The sequence below is a fragment of the Enhydra lutris genome, unplaced genomic scaffold (assembly GCF_002288905.1).
Source record: "Enhydra lutris kenyoni isolate GAN:26980312 unplaced genomic scaffold, ASM228890v2 scaffoldscaffold11, whole genome shotgun sequence".
Taxonomy (NCBI): Eukaryota; Metazoa; Chordata; class Mammalia; order Carnivora; family Mustelidae; genus Enhydra; species Enhydra lutris.
In genome coordinates, this window is record NW_019154095.1 from 35,736,688 (window position 1) to 35,758,670 (window position 21,983).

The 21,983-nt window shown below is 35.8% G+C and overlaps 1 protein-coding gene across 1 annotated transcript in view; it reads left to right on the forward strand.

The window, feature by feature from the left end:
- Positions 1-21,983, forward strand: part of LOC111144521 (ADAM metallopeptidase domain 9) — a 149,237-nt gene that overhangs the window by 33,567 nt on the left and 93,687 nt on the right. The window contains exons 7-11 of the mRNA XM_022498840.1: positions 984-1,049; positions 2,915-2,986; positions 4,135-4,304; positions 8,618-8,699; positions 9,177-9,310. Coding sequence (XP_022354548.1) covers positions 984-1,049; positions 2,915-2,986; positions 4,135-4,304; positions 8,618-8,699; positions 9,177-9,310 — 524 coding nt within the window. The remainder of the gene's footprint in view (positions 1-983; positions 1,050-2,914; positions 2,987-4,134; positions 4,305-8,617; positions 8,700-9,176; positions 9,311-21,983) is intronic.

Here is a 21,983-nt window from a genome sequence, read left to right on the forward strand (position 1 = left end):
TAGAAATCAGGGCTTAAATCTTAAACAAAACTTATTTCTTTTTATCACTGCTGCGTGATAGTCCATTATATTGTCTTCCAGAGAGCAGTACAATTTTTTATTTATATATCTTTCACACCAACAAGAATAGTGATTTCTGAGCCCTAGATCGGAGAAAGAGAGACGAATTGAGACTTAGTATTTTATTTAAGATGTCTTCCAGGAACACTTGCATCCCTCTTTTGAGTCAGCATTAGGATTCCCTGCTTACTCTTGACGTGGGGCTCTTAAAGACTGAAATGTTTCTAGGAACAGGTCAACTTCAGTTGTGGGTACTGCGCCTTTCTGCATGTGAGATGATGCTGCTGTGTTGGAAGATATGCACCTCTTCTGATATATTTTCATATGAGTTTATGGCATTATTTTCATTGCCTTTCTTGCCTCCACTCTTTTGTACTGTTGGACTGTTCTTTTTAACTTCAGTCATTGGAGAACTTTTAAATTTTTGTCAAATTCTGTACTTTATATATGAATTTCTGAAAATCACAGAACTAGTCCTGTTTTGAAGCGGCAACCTTGTCCTCACTTCTGCTCTGGGTTATTGTATTCTTGTAATAGTATAATTCTTATATTCATTTTTTTCACTCAGCATAGTAATGGGGCTTCCCTTTAGAGTGTGTGAGTATGTGTAGTTTTGATATTAGAAAATCAGTAATTCTGCTTTGGAAATTTGAATACCTCATATTGTTGTTAACTAGAATTTTTCTCAGGCTAGTATAGAGAGGAGATGTCACTATTTTAGAAAAAAACGTTTTTGGCTTTATTGATCTGTGTAAAGTAAATTAACTTTATCACATTCTTAGCTGGCCTGAAATAAGAGATTAGAGATGAGGGTAAGGTCATTACCTATGAAAAACATGTAGTTTTCTTTCTTTTTTTTTTTTTTAACATGTAGTCTTATAAATTTTTTTTTTTTGTCTTTATGATGTTTGTGTTTTTGACAGAGAAGAAGAGCTGTCCTGCCACAGACCCGATATGTGGAGCTGTTCATTGTTGTAGACAAGGAAAGGGTAGGATTGGTGACAATTTTTCTTCTTTTTCATGAAAAGCAGATGAGAAGTGAGCATCCCATGAAGGAAACATAAAATATAATATATTTGTATTGATTTTTCTTAAATGTATTTTTAAATCTCAAATGGCTTTTTTCCTTTAAAAATGCTTGATGTTCATAACCCCACCAGAAGCTGAATGTAGTAAATGAGAGTACCTCTAACTATTTTTACTGATCATTTTCTCCCCCCTTCCCAACCCAGTTGTTTTGGGTGATCTCCTCATGCAGTTTCTTAAGCAAAACTGTATTGCCCTTTAGTTAGGGTCACCTTTTCAGATGGCTTTAAAGGACTGTGATGAAAAACCAACAATCAGATACTGCTTTGTTGCCTAATGAAATTACTTTGCTCTTTAGAATTTCAGCCAACTTGCTTATACGTCACTTTAAGAGACGGAAACTTCCAGGTTGTGGCATGCTTCAGAAGGGAATACAGGAGAATAGCTGATTTTAGTCTTTACTCTTAGTTTCTGTGTCCAGGATAACACCAGGGATTTTCCTTATTCATATTTAAGAATTGTGCTTAACTTAGCTAAGAAAAGTAATGGGTGTATTTCAGCATTTACAGGGTTATCAGTTTTAGATACAGCTATTATATAATTTAACAGATTATTTGAAATGTTTTGTCTGACTTTTACTTTAGCTTTGTTGTTTGTGTGAAAAAGTTGTAGAAACTTAACAATATTGGCAGTTCCTTTCTTGTAAGCTACAGAGTTTAGAGGATTTTTATGGTTAAAAAAAATCCCTTATTGTGCATAGGTTGGAAATAAACAAGCTGTGTTTATTAACAGATAGAAATGTATTCAGATTTGTTCGTTGTAGGTTCATTACCTTCAAGTGGTAGAAGGAAAAAGCACAGGGAGTGTGACCAAGCATGAACTTTGCACCTGATAATGGATAAAAAGTTTCTGGAGAATGTTTGGACAAGTCAAAAATAGAGATTTGTAATGTTTTTATTTATTATTCTCTCCAGATAGATGTTATGTACTGGTGGAAAATGGTTCAAAATAAGAATGATTCCATTTTAATCAAACCTTATTGGATAAATTAATTTTTTTGTTTAGGAGAATCATGATAAAATGCCTGACTGATAAAAGATCTGATATGTTCTGATATATTAAATAAGATCTGATATATTAATGCTCTTATCTTAGAGCAAAACCATACATTCTTTTTAAAATTTTCTTTTCATTAGTTATTTGTTGATTGTATTAAAATAATGTTCAAATAGACATTTGGATTTAGCCGGGTCTTGAAGAAAATAATCAGTCATATCAACTGTTTGTCTTAATATAGTTAAACTTTTAAATATCTATTTTGTCTACATATAATGTCTGTTGGTGAACATTGGTTAATCTCTCATTATTAATTTAGCCCAGAGTTTAGAAATTGTTTATTGGTAATGTCTTTAGCCTAAGGGATGAAAAGGTCAGGAAATCTGTAGATTGTTTTTGTCCCTTTATCTGTGCATTTTGATGGTTTTAAACACTACTTGTATAAACTGTTTGAAAACATTTTTGCATTAAAATGAATAAAAAGAGCATTAAAGAGAATTTATTTTAAAATTATGCTAATTTGGAACAAATAAAGATTTCGGTATGTTTTGCTTAATATTCATTTCATACTTGAGCCTGTTTTTCTTACTCCTATTTATTTCGCTGAAATGTATCCTTTAGATTTCTTAATTTGAAAGGCAGGTGCATGTCTAAATGCCTCCATTTTTAGTGCAGAGGAAATACTTGGGATTCTTACCTTCATTATAACAGATTTTAGAAATTTTTTTCATAAATGACTTTGGTGAAATGATTTTCCTTTCTTGTGTTTCAGTATGACATGATGGGAAGAAATCAGACTGCAGTGAGAGAGGAGATGATCCATTTAGCAAACTACTTGGATAGTGTGAGTTGTGTTTTCTATTAACTGGGATTATTCTAGCCTGTCTTTTTATAGTCTCAGAACGGAATTTAAAAATTGTTTCATTTTGAGTTCTGATTATCCTAGGGACTCATTCTTTCAGGGGTCTGTTTTCTAGTTTGTTTTGTAACATTTTTTATGTTTGAAGGGAATGTATAATTGTAGAAAGACTTTGAGACAAGTAAGAGATTTCATAATAGCATCTATTTTATTCTCAGTGTAGAAAGGATAAGGAACTTTGGCATTTATGAAAAGACCTTTGAATTTTTACTCAATCTTACTTTGATGAAGGCTGCCTCCTACTCTGAAACCATGATAGGACTCTGTGTGTATGTGTGTGTGTGTGTGTGTGTGAGAGAGAGAGAGAGAGAGAGATAGTGTGAGTGTGCACAAGAGGGAGGGAGGGAGAGAGAGAGAAGTTTGGTTGGAGGGTTTGTAGTTCAATTATCCAGTGGGAGATATTGAAGAATTAGATGCATGTTCTTATAAGATAATTTCCTCTATAAGGTATTTCCTTGATGTGAATATTAAGCATAATAATAATAATGATGAGGACAGTAGTGTTCTATTGAGCATTTATAATATGCTAGAAACTGAGCCAAGTGCTTTACATTTATTTTCATTTATTCCTCCCAGTATCTCTATGAAATAAAAATGCATTCCATAGTGCACTATCTGAAACCTTTGGGGTTTGTATAATTAGGATTTTAGGTAAAAGTTTAGAAAGATAATATGGTTCACTATGTATTGCATAACAACTCTAACAGGATCTCTGATAGCTTTTTGTAATCAAACTCACTGATATTCCTGTAGTGAAATGCATGAATATTTATATTAAGTGAGATACATATGGACCATAAATAGATTTGCATTAGTTTAGAGCAATAAATTTTCAGTTTTTCAGATTTTGGAATGAAAGGTAAAAACAATTTTGAACTTCTATTACTTTCATTTTGTGGATGAAGACACTGAGACCCTTAAAAAGTTAGAGTCTCATTATATTGAAAGAAGTGTATTTTTTGGAGGGGAGGAGTCCTGCTTTTGTTTTAAGTAGTTGTGTTCATTATAAGTTAAAAGATACTCTAAGATTCTTTAATATATTTTACATACTTTTATTTCTGTTTTCTTCCTAGATGTATATTATGTTGAATATTCGAATTGTACTAGTTGGACTAGAGATTTGGACAAATGGAAACCTGATCAACATAATTGGAGGTGCTGGTGATGTGTTGGGAAACTTTGTACAGTGGCGGGAAAAGTTTCTCATAACACGTCGGAGACATGACAGTGCACAGCTCGTTTTGTAAGAGATTTTAAAAAAAAGTGCTGTTAATGTAATGATCAATAACTTCTGCTTTTTTTTTTTTTTTTTAATTAGAATCATGTTTTCTTAAGGTTTTTGAGCTTTCGTCTGAATAAGGAGGGCTTTGTGTGATATTCCCCTTGACAAGTCACAGTATAATAATGAGTCTTCCCTTCTGTGTTGGATCCCCTGTCACCTTTATTCCATGTCCTTCCTCTTTCCTGGATTTTACTCCCTCAACCTTGTTATGGAATGTTTTCTACCTTCGTCTTGTGAAAGAATATATGGAAAGAAAAAATTTTGACCTCTTGCAAGTCAGAAATTGTGCTTCATAGTCTCAGAATAGAATTTAAAAGTTACACCTGTGTAACCTCTGATTATCCTAGGGCCTAACTAACTCAGTTTTTTCAGGGTTTTGTTTTGTAACATTTTTGGTTATTTGGCTTTGTGTTAAATTTGAGGCATGAAGTCTTTTTCCTTCAGAATTTTGGAGGTATGGCTCTGTTGTCTTTTGACTTCCAGTATTATTGCTGAGAAGCCTTAACCATTTCTGATTCCTGGTCCTTTGTGGGTTTGTTTGTTTTCTTCCTTCTCTGGAAACTTGTAGGATCTTCTCTTGGTTCCCAGGTTTCTGAATTGTCCTGATGATAATGCTTCAGTGTAGGTCTTTTATCATTTATTGTGTTGTGTTCTTAGTGGGAACTTCAGTCTTGAAACTGATGTCCTGTGGTTTTAGGAATTTTTTTCTTATTATTTTGTAGACGATTTGATTTTCTTTATTTTTGTTTGTCATTCCTTCTGGGGTTCCTTTTATTTGGTTAGCCTTTGAGTTTCTTGTGTTTGTCCTCTAATTTTATTATCTTCCATCTCCTTTCTTTTTGTCTTTTTGTTCTGCCTTCTGGGATATTTCCTTAAATTTCTCTTTTAAGCTTTCTGTTGAGTTTTTTATTTCTGTCATCTTATTTTTAATATTCCATAGATCTTTTTGTCCCCTTTAATATTTTTATATAATCAAGTTCTCATTTTATGGATATAATTCTTTTACTCTCTTTTCTCTTTTTATGGATATAATTCTTTTACTCTCTTTGGGATTTTACTGATAGATGTTTAAAAATTTTTTTTCTTTTACGTAGCATTTCCATGGTACCATAATAAAACCTAAACTTACATAAATCACTTGATACCAATACAGTCCAAAACTTACAGCAAAATCCTCATTTAAAACTATTTAAAATATTTCATGCTTAAAGGTTTTCTGGTTTGAGGGATGAAGTTTTGAAGGCCTTAGCCTGCTGCAGCCTCCTTTGCCTGGCAAAGCAGTTGAGTTATTGTTACTCTTTATCCACCCCCCTCCCCCATGTCCTGCCCCCTGAAAAAGTCTTCTGACTTGATAGGCAAGCTTTTTGCAGAAAAGTGTTCTAATTTATATATTTTTGCCTCCCTCAGTGTTGATGGTACCTAAAACTCATAATTTTTTTCTGAGGAAAAATTTCCCTTGTGTTTGAGTTACTAATGTAGAGCATGAAACCATCCACATTACCTGGCTTGATAAAATGTAACACGGAGACCACTGGGGGCAGGGAAGATTTCGGAGGAGGGCCCAGGCCTTTGGGATGCTGAGGCATGCATGACCAGGAGGCCTGCATGACCGCTTTGCCGTAGGAATGCCATGTGGGGAGTTCCCCCAAGCTTTCTTAGCCCAAACAGCCGCCCTGTGATCGGAGAGATGTATGCATTGTCCCCTAGGCTATGTTTAGCAGAATTCTTAGAACATGCAGATTAGCATATCGTATCTTTCCCATAAACAGATCCTTCTAGTTCCAGCAAGACCCCCTTGTCACGCGTCACACATCACGTGCTTGAGAAAGTGCGATAAAGATCTGTGATTCTTCTGCAGGACCAATAAAGGCGAGAGCAAAGAAGAGCAAAGAGTCTAGCACATTTCTCACGCCTTGCCCAACCAAACCTACCAAGCTGTCTTCTCTTTTCTGTCTGGTATCCATCTGTCATGTGGAGGCATTTCCCAAATGTCTGTCTAATGATCCCTGGCTGTGTTTTTGGTTAAGAATGGGGTGCTAAAGAGCCTTTTGGAAGCATTGAGTACATGTGTAGGGCCTGGAGACTCTGGTATTAAGTAGAGGGTGATCTGGCGTAGGTGGTTCCTTAGCAGTCCCCTTATGGCAGTATCTCTGGTCCTCTTCTCTTTGTTGGTCAGATACCTCAGAGAAAGATTTACTCATTCATTTAAAAAATATTTATTAGGTGTATACCCTAGGTCCTGGTGATAGCAATGAATAAAGAAGACAAAAATTCTGTATTTTTAAAATGTTTTAAACTTTTAAGCAGGTTTATTGAGGTTTAACAGATGAAGATTAAGCTGCACATATTTAAAGTGTACATTGAGGTGCATTTTGGCATATAGCCATGAAATTATCACTATGATCAAGATAACAAACATGTCCATTCCCTCCAGGCCCCATTGTAATCCAATCTCCTCTCCCCTCCAAAAAAAAACCCAAAAAAATTCCTTCCCCAAGCAACCATTAATCTTTTTTCTGTTAATGTGGGTTAATTTCCATTTTCTAGAATTTACTGTAAGGGAACTCACACAGTTGAACTGTGTTTGTCCAGATGAAAATTCTTGCCATTATGGAGTCCATATTGTGGTAGAGGAGATTAGCCATAAATGAGATAAATAAATGTGTATAATATATTAAATACTAATAAGTGATAAGGAGGAAAAATAGAGCAGGGAGGGTAGAAGTAAAAGTATAGGAAGAGTGTAACTATATTATGGTGGTGAGCATTTCATAATGTATATAATTTTCCAATTACTGTATTATACACCTGAAATTAATATATCAAGATTTCAATTAAAAAAATGGGAAAATGAAGACATATTGGTCTGTGATGAATTGGAAATTAAAGAAAAAATTACTGGCTCTTCCCTCTAGATAGTTTGAAAAGCACTGCCTGAGATGATGCTTAAGGCTGAATTCTCCATCTCCTTGCCTTTGGTTTAGCCAGTGAAGGCCAAGGGTGGGCATCTGCCTTTCTCATCTGAAGGAGCTGCCTGCCTTGGCATGCTAGTGGAGACTGGTACAGAATGAAACATCTTGAATTTGGGCATGTCGTGTGGCCTCTGTCATCTATGTTTGTGATAATGGAACTAGATACACAACACAGTGTCTTGGGTTCTAATTTTCTATCATCATGTGAAGGAATAAGTACCTCATTTGCCTGTAGCTGCATGTCTCCCAGGGAGTTTAAGGTTACAACCAGTGAAGCTCATATTCTGACTCAGGAAATATCTGAAGAATCTTAGTAGCCACAGTTTTTTGTACTGTAGGCTCAGCTCCTCATGACATGAAGACAGATTTCTTTACTTGCATTTCTCCCTGATTAGAATGTGCTTACCTGGCTACAGGGGAGAAAGGGCCAGGATGGTATAGTTATTGAGGATAGTAAATGTGGAATCAGATAGCATTATGTCAGACCACAGCTTGGTGACCTAACAGCTGAAGATACAACTTCCCAGAGTCTCAGTTTCTTAATCTGTTCAGTGGGCCCAGTAATTTTTATCTAGTAGGATTTCAGGATGAAATGAGATTATTTTTGTAAAGCGCTTATGAAGGCTTATAGAACATTTTAAATACATTGTGTTGTTATTATTATGCTTTTCTATTCAATAAATAGTGGAGCACTTGCGAAGAAAAAAAGTATTGGAGGAGTCAGGTTGGTGTGTTGAGGGAAGGCTAAAAGAGAAGACTTGTGAGTAAAGACTTGAAGGAGCTGAGGGAATGAGCTAGGAGAATTTACTGGGCAAAGGAGTTCCAGGTGTAGAAATAGGTCTTGAGATACAAGTGTGTAGGTGATGATTGCCTGGGACCCATATGGAGGCCATTATGGTTCTTAAGTTTCCTGTGCTCCCTGCTCTGCAGCCTCCTGGGTGTGTTGTGTTCATTGAGTGATAACTGTCTCTCCTCATTAGAATTTTTGAATAAAGAAATATAATGCATTTTGGGATGATTTTTCGTCTAGAGTGTAGGAAAAAAGCTTGGCATCTAAAACATATCTTCATTTGAGAAATCAATATTAATATTAATTAATGATATTAATTAATGGCTGATATAATCTCATTCTCTGAGAACAAAAAAGAAGTAAGACTTGTGTTCTGATTTAAAATGTCAGTTATCTTTGCCATTCTTCTCCCAGTTTTTGTAGGTTCTACCAGCCCAGTGAAGTAAGATCAGTGTGTTCCTTTCACCCCTCCCAAGTACATTTTCTAACTTTGACCTTTTATTTTCATCTAGGAAGAAAGGTTTTGGTGGGACTGCAGGAATGGCATTTGTGGGAACAGTATGTTCAAGGAGCCATGCAGGCGGGATTAATGTGGTACGTTTTTGTTCTTGAAATTTAACTTTGGATGTTTGCGTTAGGACAGTGTCAAGCATTTGACCGCATATTTCCTCCTCTAGTCCTTAAAACAATATTTTGGATAGAAGTGATAGATGTGTTTTTTCTTTAGAGATTGGATTAGTTTTCTAATATGATGTGTTCATTAACTCCTCACTTTTTATGGACAAGGAAGTTGAAACCCCCTTTAAGAAAATTAAATTAGAACCATGAATCTGTTTTCCCTTGAATCATTGCAAATAACTTATTAGTGCTAATGTAATTGGTCTGTTGCTTCAAGGCTCTATGTTCATGTCGTATCAGTTTCTTAGTGAAATGTGTGAAGACTGATGTTGGATGCTTGATTTATCGTAAAGACGGTCACCATTGTAGTGATTAATTTCCTTTTGTGGAAAAAATAATAAGCATATCATTTTTGTTCAGAAACCTAATTAATACTTTCCTGTGTTTGGGCAGTTTGGGCAAATCACAGTGGAGACGTTTGCATCCATTGTTGCTCATGAGTTGGGTCATAACCTTGGAATGAATCATGATGATGGCAGAGATTGTTTTTGTGGTGCAAAGAGCTGCATCATGAATTCAGGAGCATCGTGAGTAACTGACTTATTTCTTCTTCTTCTTCTTAACATGACATAGATTGGTGTTTCTTAAACTCTGTGATGTTCTCATGTCTATGTTGAAAAATTATTCCTGGCTCTTCCGAAATTAATCACATGATACACCAATGAGAAGTCTGTTTTTTAATTAAGTAAATGATTCCAGAGACCTTTAAGACGGAAACATTTGTGTAGGCACAGTTATGTAGCTACACTCTTGTGTAAATTGACACATCAGAACTATAAGAACATGGAAAAATTTACATCTGAATTAGGAATTAGGAAAGAGTTTTGTTAGATGTAGTGTAGGTTAGATTAGATTGAAAGACTATAGGAGGCGTTTATTCATAAATCACTTCTTGAGAAAAGTGCTTCATTGTAATTGTAAATGGAAGAAATCTTGACATAGTCCTACTAACATCTCTACTTTTATAAATAAAGGTGAGAGGCAAGACAAAGGGGAGGAGAAAGAAGAGTTAACATTTAGTGAATGTTATTTTGTAATAGGCACTGTTCTAAGCACTTGCATTAATCTTTAATGCTCAGCAACCTAATGAGATGTGGGTATCTCCAGTTAAGGATAAAGAAAGTGAGGTTACACATCAAAGTAAATGGTGTAGCTGGGATTTGAAGTCAAGAAGTCTGGGTCCAGAGCCTGTGATCTTAGAACCCCTTCCTGCCAGGGTTCAAAAGGAATTACAAGGAGGGTCTACAGGTGAACACCACCCTTGAGTTGTTGGGCTTCTTTATGGTGCAGATTTATCGTAAGGGAACACGGTTCTTTCCTAATTTAGTAGGTGGTAGTGTTAAGTAGAGAGCTAGACATACACAATGCATATGTGAGTAGAAGCTGAGCTAGAGAAAAAAATTAGATGTGGAAGATGTTCATCTTTTCCAAGCACAGATGAAGATTTCATGTGGGGAATATCTGCAGCCCCAAGTATTCATTTCCTTTCCTACCTCCCTCAAGTTTCTGGGGCACGGAAAGAATAATAAAAACTGCTCTTAGCCAGCTCTTTATCTTCAGATCTGAAAGTACAGTTCTAATTAAATCGTGGTGTAAAGGAAAGCTCTCAAGCAGAATTTGCTGCAGGATTTACCTGTTTTTGAGCAAATACTAGGCTGAAAAATTGCTGTGGAAGAATTAGAACAGTGTTCATGAAAATAACTATACTTAATGAAAAAAGTAATTATATTCACAAGAAAAGTCATATGTTTGTAAAAGATTTCCTGCAGGGGAGGGAAGTACATTTAGTATTTGCTTTGGCTGGGAGTGTAGTTGAGAGAGACATGAATTCAGGGAACAAGAAATGAATAATCAACCGTGATAAGACAGGAGACTAAGATGAAAGCGGTGGCATGCAGAGTTAGGAAAGGAGTGTCCTGAAATAGTGCTACAGTGGAATCTGAAGTGGTATAAGAAGCAATGAAGAATGGACCCGTACTTTATTCATTCACTTATCAAGTATTTGTTTATTTATTAATTTTTTAAATCTTATTTAAAAAAATTTTTTTAATGTATTTGAGGGAGAGCGAGCGCATATGTGTGAGCAATTTGGGGGCAGGGGCGGAGGGAGATGGTGAGAGAAACTTAAGCAGACTCTGGGCGGAGCACAGAACCTGACTCAGGGCGCTGATCTCAAGACTCTTGAGATCCTGACCTGAGCTGAAACCAAGAGTCAGATACTTAACCAACTGCGCCACCTAGGTGCCCCTTATTGAGTATTTATTGAATGCTGACTTGGTGCTAGACTTTGTTTTAGGCACTTGCAGTATTTCAGTGAATTAGATAAAGATGTGCCCTTATTGGAGTTTACATTTTAAAGTATTGGAAGATTGGGAGGGCCAGAAGTGGTGGTGGTGATGGTAGAGGTCAGGTTGCGGTTTTAAAATTAGTACTGTCAAGGTAAGCTCCTTTGAGGTGATAATAGACGAAATATTTAAAGGAGATGAGTAGGAAGCTGTGTGGCTATCTGCGGAAAGAGCCAGGTATGAAGGAAGATGTATGGTTAGGGTAGACTTTTTTCAAGATGGAAGAAATTACAGCAGGTATGCTAAGAGGAATAATTTAGTAGGTGGTAAAATTGGTGATCTAGAACAAAGAGGGGAACATTGCTATAGGCGACCTTGAGTGGGTGAGAGGAGATGAGATCTGGGGCACAAGTGGAGGGGTTTTTTCAAATGGAGCTCAGGGTATCTGTAGTAATAAGAATAAATGGAGGTAGCTGCTGGTAGATGGATAGATGTAGTGGTGGGGAGTCTGTGGTTCCGTTTTGCCAGTGAAGTAGAAAGTGTGTTCATCAGCTGAAAGGTTGGTGGGGGGAAGCTGTTGGGGGATTTTAGGAGATAAGAGAGGGTATGAAATAGTTGGGTGGTAGAATGAGAGGGTAAATGGAGTAGAGTGTGTTTCCTGGGCCATTCTAAAGGGCCACTTGAGATTCACAGTCATGAATTTTAAGTGAGATTAGTTTGTGGTTGTGTGTTTTTGTGCAGCCACATTCAATGGCATAGGTAGCATACGAGAGCTGATGTTAACCGGGTTTTATTTAGGCCAAATACAATGAAGTAAGAAGGGTGCAAAGAAGTCAGATCTGTTTGCAAAGGAGTAATTATCATGATGGACCATGACATTGAAGCTGGATAAGGCCTAGGAAAGGGAGGCTATCAAGGGGATAAAGGAAGTGAAAAGGGAAAACACTGAATGTCCCAGTGGGATTAAAGTTATATTCGAGTATAAAGATGTACCTGGGGAGAGTAAGATGGGTAAAGTTGAGATTATAAACTATAGTAATGTTAAAATGTCCATTAAAAGCATGGCAATGAGTGGTTGAATGGCAGAGGATTAGATCATTGGAGGAGAGGAGTTCAGGCTATGGAGAGAGCAAGGGATTAGTAGGGTTATTTACCTGTATATTGAAATCAGCAAAAATTAAGACAAGAATAGTGTTAGAGTGACAGTGTTGGTGGGAAGGACATGAGAAGGAGCATCTCAGGTTGTTATGTGAGTAATTAAATAGTGGGTAGTTTAATTTTATGAGATTCAGAGCTGGAAGGTTTTAGGAAGAATCGAGAAAGAATGGCCTAGAAGAAGCAATCTGGTGGTAGAACACTGACTCTATCTCTAGTTGTATGAGGGCTATATCATTATTATTGATATATATATTGTATGAGGGGAAAAGCTGCTGCTCCTTGAGAAGGTTCTAGTGGAAGTTGTGAAATCCGGGAGTAACAGAATTTCAAGTAGAGCTTGACAGTGAAAGTTACTTTCAGAGAAGAGGTTGAGGATATCAAGAGGTTTTGCTGATGCTGGACTGTGAATTCTAGGTGCCTAGTAAGGGAACAGGAGGGAGATAAGGGCCTACATGGAGAGCTACAGCTTCTTATGGTGATAAATGTAAACAGGGTTATAGGACAGAAGGAGATTTGTCCCAGGAGACTCAAGGCAGGGAGGGAGTCTTGATGCAGCTTCGTGTGTTAGGAAATGGAATGGGAGGGGTGTGTGTGTGAAGTGTTTGGGATCCCCTCTTGAACAGTGGGGCCAGGAGGTCTAAATTTATCTCAGTCCTAGCATGGGAACTCATTTTGGCCTTGGTTGGATAACTCTTTTTAATGCCTGTTCAAAAAAGATCTGCAAGTCAGTCTGGATAAACTTTCCCAGATTACAAGGGGAAAGGACAGAGATTAAAAGTTAGAAAGATGGAATAGATGTTGAGAACACAGTGGAAAGTATGGTTTTTGGACCATTGGATTTAGTGGAGGGGAAATGAGAACAAATGAAACATGAAAGAAAATATATAATATTAAAAAAAATAAAACAACTGAGTGGGGGAGGTATAAAATCATAGAAAACTGGAGAAATAGATGTCTAACTGCATTTTAAATTGTCAAAATAATGACCTCGAGGTAGAATTGAAAACAGGATGCCATTTCTAATTCACAAGGGCATTTTTTTTTTTCTAAAGTAGGCTCCACACCCAACTTGGGGCTTGAACTCATTACCCTTAGATTAAGTGTCACATGCTCTACTGAGTGAGCCGGGCAGCCTCCCCAGGACAAAAAATTTTTTAGAGAAATTATGCAACATAGAATTACAAAGCACAAAAGAACATTTGTTAAGGTGTTACAAAATGCAAAGTATAAGATATAATAATTTAAGGCCAAATTAAACAGTTTGACAAATATATATGGAATGCTTCTCAGTCTAGGTCTCACACCACTCTAAATAAATGTTTCATCTAGGAAACATACCTGAGACAAAGAGACTCCAAATAAGGCAAAAATGATCACTTTTCATTTGTAAGATGTATGATCATTAATGAACATTTATCATTATTATTGATATTATGTTATTAAAATATGTAATGTAAAAAGCATGTCAAGGGAAGATGAGCACATATCTAAGAGGAAATTTTAAAACATCTTAATCATTACCAGATTATATAAACAAAGCACATAAATTATAGAGATTTAAATAAATATCAGTGTGGTTCATTTGTTTATTTATTTTTTTTTTAAAGATTTTATTTATTTATTTGACTGAGAGAGAGAGATCACAAGTAGGCAGAGCAGCAGGCAGAGAGAGAGAGAGAGGAAAGCAGGCTCCTTGCTGACCGGAGAGCCTGTTGTGGGGCTCGATCCCATGACCCTGAGATCATGACCTGAGCCGAAGGCAGACGCTTAACTAACTGAGCCACCCAGGCCCCCCTAGTATGGTTGATTTAATAGATAATAATGTAATTCTGTGTACAAACAGAAGATATATCTTCATTTCAGGTATTCCGGAATCTCCATAAAAATTGACCCTATATTTTGCCAAAAGACTTAAATAATTTAGAAAAGAAGCAGAAACAGAACAGGTCTCATTCTTTGGCCACAATGTGGTAAAACTAGATACTAATAACAAAAACCCTAAATGAGTTAAAGTTTAAAAACATTCTCCTAAGTAAATCTTCTATCAGAGACCTAAAGGCCAAAGTAATTATGAAATATTTTGAATAAAATTGTATCATGACTATTACATTTAAAACTTACTGCGTATTAAAACTTCAACATGAATACAAGATGATCTCGAATATAGATCTACCATTTTCCCTATGAGAATAGGCAAGAAGTTTTGGGGACTGGCTTAATATGTAACCCAGTGGGGATGTAGAAGATGTAATGAAGACTGTTATGGCATTATGGAGAGAAATAGCTATGGCTGTGACTGACCGTTTAAAAGTTGAAGTAGAGGGAAACTGCCATCATCAGGTGACCTGTTACAGTGGGACCCAGAGGAATAATCAGTTATTCTCCTACCAACTTCTTATCTTTGCCAGTGTCTCTTATTGGTCATGTTTCTTGCACGTCTGCATGAAAGGTGCGGTCCGTATAGGTCAGCCTTCTATGCGAAGAACACGGTGGAGAATGATGGGTATAAGATTGGAGAGGAAACCATAAAATATTGGGCATACACGATACTATCAGTACTATTAGTTTATTTTGGCTTGGATTTTCTAGCTAGTGCAATGAATAAGAAAAAGATTTAGAAGTAAATATTTGAAAAGAGGGGGAAATGATGTTACTATGATTGTCTACTTTTGAAAAGCAAGGGAATCAACTAGTGTTAGAAATACAGTTATAAAATAAGTAGATTTTCAATAGTCCAGTTTTAACTATTTTGAAAAAATGTGAGAAAAAAACTATATTTGCCAAAAATTCTGAGTACCTTGGGATCAACTTAATAGGAAATATGCAGCACTTGTTTAAAGAACACAGAGAAGTTTATTGAAAATCAGAATATGTAATTTGAATAAAGGCAGTGTTCTTTTATGGAGAGACTAAATATTGGAAATATATCTGTCTTTACCAAATTAACTCATAAATTTAATATAAGTCTAATCAAGTTCCAGATATGTATATATTTTATTCATTGTAGAACTTGACAAAAATAAGTTTAAAGTCAATTTGGAAGAGTAATTTTGCAATAGTAGTGAAGAAAATACTGAAAGAGAAGACCCTTAAAGAAGGCTCTTGGTATGAACTATTATGTTTGGGAACTGTATAATACTAACTTAAATGCATAAGAAACATATTAACAGTCTTATGGTAGAAACCTCAGAAATAATAAAAGTGACCTTTTTTTTTAAGGTAGGGTTTTTCAGTAAATGAGGCTGAGATAATTTGTTAAGAATTTGAAAAGAAATTACCGTATATCATACTTTAAAATAAATTCCAAATATATAATGAAATAGAAGAAAATATGACTTAATAGATATAATCTTGGATGGAGAAAGGTTTTTCGAAACATGAGTCTTTCCACTGCCCCCACAACCCCAAAACTGTAAAGTGCAAAGCAGTCTATAGATTTGAAGAGTTGTGTATATAAAAAAACAGTTCAAACAGTGAAAGGACAAATAGCGAAGAATACTATTTGAAACATTTGAGACAAAGTTTTTTGTTTTTGCCTTTTTTTTTGAATAATAATATCATAAATTTATAGATGAGCAAAGAATATGTTCAGGTAGCTCATAGTACAAGAAATAAATATAAAAGATTAGTAAATTTGTAAAACTTTTCTTCATATCACTAAACAAGGAAATATAAATCAAAACAATAAAACAGCATGTTTTTAACCTATGAAACCAGGGTATGTAAGTCACCAGGCCACTCTCATATACTTCTGGTATGATGAGAATTAGTACAGGTTTTCTGTGGAACAGATTGGTTGTTTGTGTTTAAAACCTTACAGGATACTTTTTTTTTTGTTTTTTTTTTTTTTAAAGATTTTATTTATTTATTTGACAGACAGATCACAAGTAGGCAGAGAGGCAGGCAGAGAGAGAGAGAGAAGGAAGCAGGCGCCCCGCTGAGCAGAGAGCCTGATGCGGGGCTTGATCCCAGGACCCTGGAATCATGACCTGAGCTGAAGGCAGAGGCTTTAACCCACTGAGCCACCCAGGCGCCCCTACAGGATACGTTTTTAAGCCAGCAATTTTATTTTTAGAAATTTGTTCTAGGGGAATAATCAGAGAGTGAGCAAACAATATGTATATGCATTGTTGAATAATAAAAATGGGCACAACTTACACATGTCCAAAAAAATAGATTGTTTATACTGACCACAAAATACCTATTTAGTATAACAGTATAGTACTAGAAGTCATGTTTTTAAGCCCCTTCTTCCATTTAAAAAATATGAAAAATTATATTTTATGACCGTATTTGTATAAAGGCAGATATAATCCAGGCTGGATTCATTATTAAATATTCATTATTGTGATTTGCCTTTTTTCTTCTGATTTTAAAGTAAATTTGTGGGCCATTGAAATTATCATGGGTCTTCAGCTTTGTGCCATACTGTATCTAATGTATTAGTTGGCCCTGGCCCCTGAGAGCATCTTCTTGGAAACTCTAGAGTACTACAGAAGATGGTTTGTAAATCATTCTGGTTAACAGTATATAATATATATTTATTCAAATAAAAGAAAAGAGTATGTGAGAAACCATGGTGTGAATTACTCCTTTTTAAAACTATGAACATCTGGGGCGCCTGGGTGCCTCAGTTGTTGAGTGTCTGCCTTCAGCTCAGGTCATAATCCCAGGGTCCTGGGATGAGCTCTGCCATTAGGCTCCCTGCTTGGCAGGAAGCCTGTTCTCCCTCTCCCACTCCCCCTGCTGTGACCCTCTCTGTCAAATAGATAAGTAAAATATTTTTAAAAAATAAATAAAAAATAAAAATATGAACATGTGAAGAAAGATTAGAAGGGTGTATGCCAAAATGTTTAGCTGGTTCTCATTTTTGGTGGTAGTTTTTTGGGTCACTTGTGTATTTTATTTCTCTTCTGGCTTTTTCTTTTTAATTGTTTTGCTCTGAGCAGATATTTATTTTTAGTTAGGAAATAAGGCAATATTATTTTAATAGAATTAATTTCAAATAAATGTAGATACCTGTCTGTTACAGATATTAATAGCATTGAACATTTAGGAGATTGCTATTCATCAGTGTTCCCCTGGACTTTACTCTTGAGAACTGATAATATATGCTTGCAATATTATACATTGTTAATTTTATTGTGGAGTTATTTATTTTAAAAACTTTTCACCAGATGATCATATTTCAGATAGATCTGAGTGGATTGTATTGACTTTATTTTCCCATTATTTCTGGTGCCATATGAGTTCACGCTTTTGTTTAGCATTCTAAGAGTTTTTTTAAAGATTTTATTTATTTGAGAGAGAGAGAGAGAGTGAGAGAACATGAGCTAAAGGAGGGGCAGTGGGAGAGAGAGGGAGAAGCAGACTCCCTGCTGAGCAGGGAGCCCAACATGGGGCTTGATCCCAGCACCCTGAGATCAGGACCTGAGCCAAAGGCAGATGCTTAGCTGACTGAGCCACCCCGGCGCCCCTCTAATAGAGATATATAGAATATTTGTCTGTTGTTGCCCTTGTCTTTTGGGGAGGTTGTGTGATGGTGTAGTGAGTCATTATGTGAGTTTATGCACATTTTATTGAGCTTGTAATAGTAATTTTCTTACTGTAGTAAGTTAAAATTAGCCAGGGCAAAAAGAAAAAAAAGTCCCATCTGTACTTTACTTATCTTCTATGACAGAGATGTAGCTGGTAGGTAAGTGTTGGATAAATATAAATATTCCACTGCTTACAGATGTTCACCTCGAGCTGTTTTCACTGTTGACCTTTTGTATATGAAGCAGCAATGTATTATGCTCGCAGGGTTGAAATGGGGCATGGTTTAGCATAGTCTTACGGCAAAATGAAACATTAGAGGGACAGATTGAGACTGGGAGAGATGGTGCAAGGCATGAAATTTTGGGAAGTCATTGCTTACAGGGGTCAGTGTAGAAGCACTTTAGGAGTATTAGGATGGGGTGCCTGGGTGACTCCGTTGTTTAAGCATCTGACTCTTTATCTCAAGGGTCGTGAGTTCAAGACGTGTTTTGGGGTCCACACTGGGAGTGGAGCCTACTTAAAGAAAAGTTGATATTAGGATAAAATTGAGTCTGTAGCAAACAGAGATATCTTGAGGCAACATTTGTAATGGCAAAGGACTTCTAATGAACGAACATTGCTTTCTAGATCTCGGAATATAAGATTTTAAAGAATGGAAGGTTTTCTACTTCCCCAAAAGACTATAAGTGAAACCTTTGCTACTGAATGAAGGGCATCGTGCTTCTTCTGAGAACAAGTAAACTATCTCAGACAACATTGCATTCACTTCCACTTTGAGCAGAGGGGCAGAGGGCAGAATGGACATAATGGAGACAGTGTTGGATTAACTATTTAAGATCTGGTGGACATTACCTCATTAGACAGATGGCTGCTCAAGTCTATTCCTAGTTGAAATGAACTTACTTCCTCCAACAGCTGGTGATAAATCTACATTTATTAATGGTGGTATTTTTTGTTCCACCTTCTTGTGTATTTTTTTATTTTATTTTATTTATTTTGTTTTTTAGAGAAAGATTGCCCTGCATTCCAAGTTTACCTCTTATTCTGGTCTTTATCTTGGATTCTGTTTTTTTTTTTTAATGATTGCTTCCTATAAAAGGTATAACCCCCTGTCTGCTTTCTGATCTTGAGCAACCTCTATCAGGCTGAGCAAATTCATCTTTTTTTCCTAAAAGATTTCTCAGTCCTGATTGAGTACCCTTCTGGTTTACTAGACTCTACTGAGCCTGACTGTAGGAAGAGAAGGACCAAGGATAAGTCTTGCAGGGCCTTCTTACTCTGGGAGAACTTGTGATGTATTTTTTTTTAAAAACACTTTTATTATGAAAGATGAAGCACATACAGAAAATCTAGCTAAACAAATGTATAGCTGAACACATTTTTAAAAAATTTATTTCTTTGAGAGAGAGACAGCATGAGCCAGAGGGACGGAGAGAAAGAGAGAGAATCTGAAGCAGACTCTCCGCTGAGCATGGAGCCTGACACAGGGCTTCATCTCACAACCCTGAAATCATGACCTGAGATGAAACCAAATTGGCCGCTTTACTGACTGTGCCACCCAGGCACCCACAAATGAACACATTTTTATAAAGTGAACGTTTGTGTAGCCACTCATGTCAGGTCACTACCAGGATCCTCTGAAGTCTCTTTTGTAGTTTCCCTGAATTAACCCTTATCCTGATTTTTATGGTACTTTCCTTGCTTTTCTCGACAGTTTTGTCACAAAAAGTATGTATTCCTAAACACTTTAATTTTTGCCTGTTTTGAGCTCCATTCATAGAAAAGATTAAATAGAGCAAATAAATACAATTATACGAGTATGTTTCATATCAGCGTAGCTTTTTTTAGTTGATGTTGTATTTGTGCTGTTTGTCCATCCTGATATAGGTAGCTGCGTTACATTTTCATTTTTGTTGCTTCCATCTTTGTTTGGTTTGAAGGTTGCCCCCTGGGATTTTAACTGCCCCCGTGCTTTTCAGTTACAACTCGAAAAAAGCTTAGAGGCAGGAGTTGTGGGGAGTTGTCCGCCATAACTGCTGGAATCAGAGGTGGCTGGAGGAGATGTGTTGTGGGATACAGTGAGTGCTAAGTGGATACCTCACCAACAACTGATATTATCCACTTCAAACTGCAGCTAATGAGTTGGACACATGGTGGTATATTATTGTGCTTTTCCTTTGCATTTCCTTGATTACTAATGAGATTAAATCACGTGTTTATGGGCCATTTGGATTTTTTTTTTTGGCCTTTTTTTTTTTTTTAATTTTATTTTTTATAAACATATAATATATTTTTATCCCCAAGGGTACAGGTCTGTGAATCGCCAGGTTTACACACTTCACAGCACTCACCATAGCACATACCCTCCCCAAAGTCCATATGGATTTTGTTTTTTGTGAAGATACTGTTCCATCCCACCCTCCCCAGTTTTGCTATTGGGTTGACTATCTTTATTGATTAATAGAAGTCTTTATAAATTTTTTGGTGACTTTTAGTGAAAAATTTTAATTTCAGTGTAGTCATGTTTATCAGTCTATTCCTTTATGACTATTGCATTTTATATCTTATTTATGTTCCATAACTTTAATATCACAGAGATACTCTCCTGTATTGTCTTCCAGACTCTTGATCTGTTTTAGCCTTTCTTCATATCTAGGTCCAAACTCCACCTAGAATTACTATCTGTGTATTGTGTCAGGTAGAGGTCAGGTTTTTTGTTTTTTTTTTTTTTCCCCCCAATATGAATTCTTTGTTGAATTGGGGCCATGTGTTAAAAAGATATCCTTTTCATTGCTACTTTGGAGTGTCACCTTTGTCATAAATCAAGTGTCCTCAAATATATGTGTCTGTTTCTGGGCTCTTCTATTTCATTTGTTTCTTATTCTATATTTGCATCACTACTGTAGTTTCCTAATTTTTACAGCTTTATAATTGGTTGTATAAAGCAAGTTGTCCTACTTTGACTTAGTTGTTTGAGTGTCTTGGCTATTTGTGGCTTTCTCATATAAATTTGAGAATTGTCCAGTTCCACAAAAAAGTCTTATTGGGGTTTTGATTGATACTGTATTAAATCTCTAGATTAGTTTGGTGAAGAATTAACAATATTTTCATTAAGGAATCTTCAAGTCTGTGATCTTTAATTCCTCTTATATTTCTCTATAGAGATTTCAACTTCTTTTGTTAGTGTTATTCCTATACTTTATATTTTTGGATGCTATTATAAGTGCTTTCTCTTTTAAAAATTAATTTTCTAATTTTTTGTATAAAAATAAATTTTTTTTCTTGTATTTATTTTATATCTAGCAGCCTGTTACACTTTTATATTAGTGCTACACACCTGTGAATTCTTTGGGATTTTTACTTATGTAGTCACATCATCTGGCAGTAATGATAGTTTTGTTTCTATCTCATCAATCCTTATAACTTAATTTATTTATTTATATTACCTGACTGTACTGGCTAGGGACTCCTGTACAATATTCAAGTAGAAGTGGTGATAATGTGCATCTTTGTCTTTTTTTTTTTAATAAAGAATAATTAACATGCAATGTTATATTAGTTTCAGGTGTACAACATAGTGGTTTAACAATTCTGTACATTATTCTGTGCTCAGCACAAGTATAGTTACCATCTGTCATCATACAGTGATATTTGAAAACTTTCGGCACTTTAACATTAAATATAATGTTTGCCAAAGATTTTGCAGATACTCTTCTTTCTATTTTCTTTCAAGTTTTTACTTAAATTCAAGTTAGTTGACATACTAAGTAATATTATTTCCAAGTGTAGAATTTAGTGATTCATCACTTACATACAACACCCAGTGCTCATCACAAGTACCCTCCTTAATACTCATCACCCATTTAACCCATCCCCTACCGACCTCTCCTCCAGTAACCCTCAGTTTGTTCTCTATAGTTGAGAGTCAGTTTTTTGTTTCAACTCTCTCTCTTTCCCTCTCCATGTTCATCTGTTGTTTCTTAAATTCCACATCTGAGTGAAATCATATAGCGTTTGTCTTTCTCTGACTGACTTACTTTGTTTAGTATAATACCCTCTAGTTTCATCCATGTCATGGCAAATGGCAATATTTCATTCTTTTTTTTTTTTTTTAATATTTTATGTATTTATTTGATGGAGAGAGAGACAGTGAGAGAGGGAACACAGGCAGGGGGAGTGGGGGAAGGAGAAGCAGGCTTCCTGCTAAGCAGGGAACCCA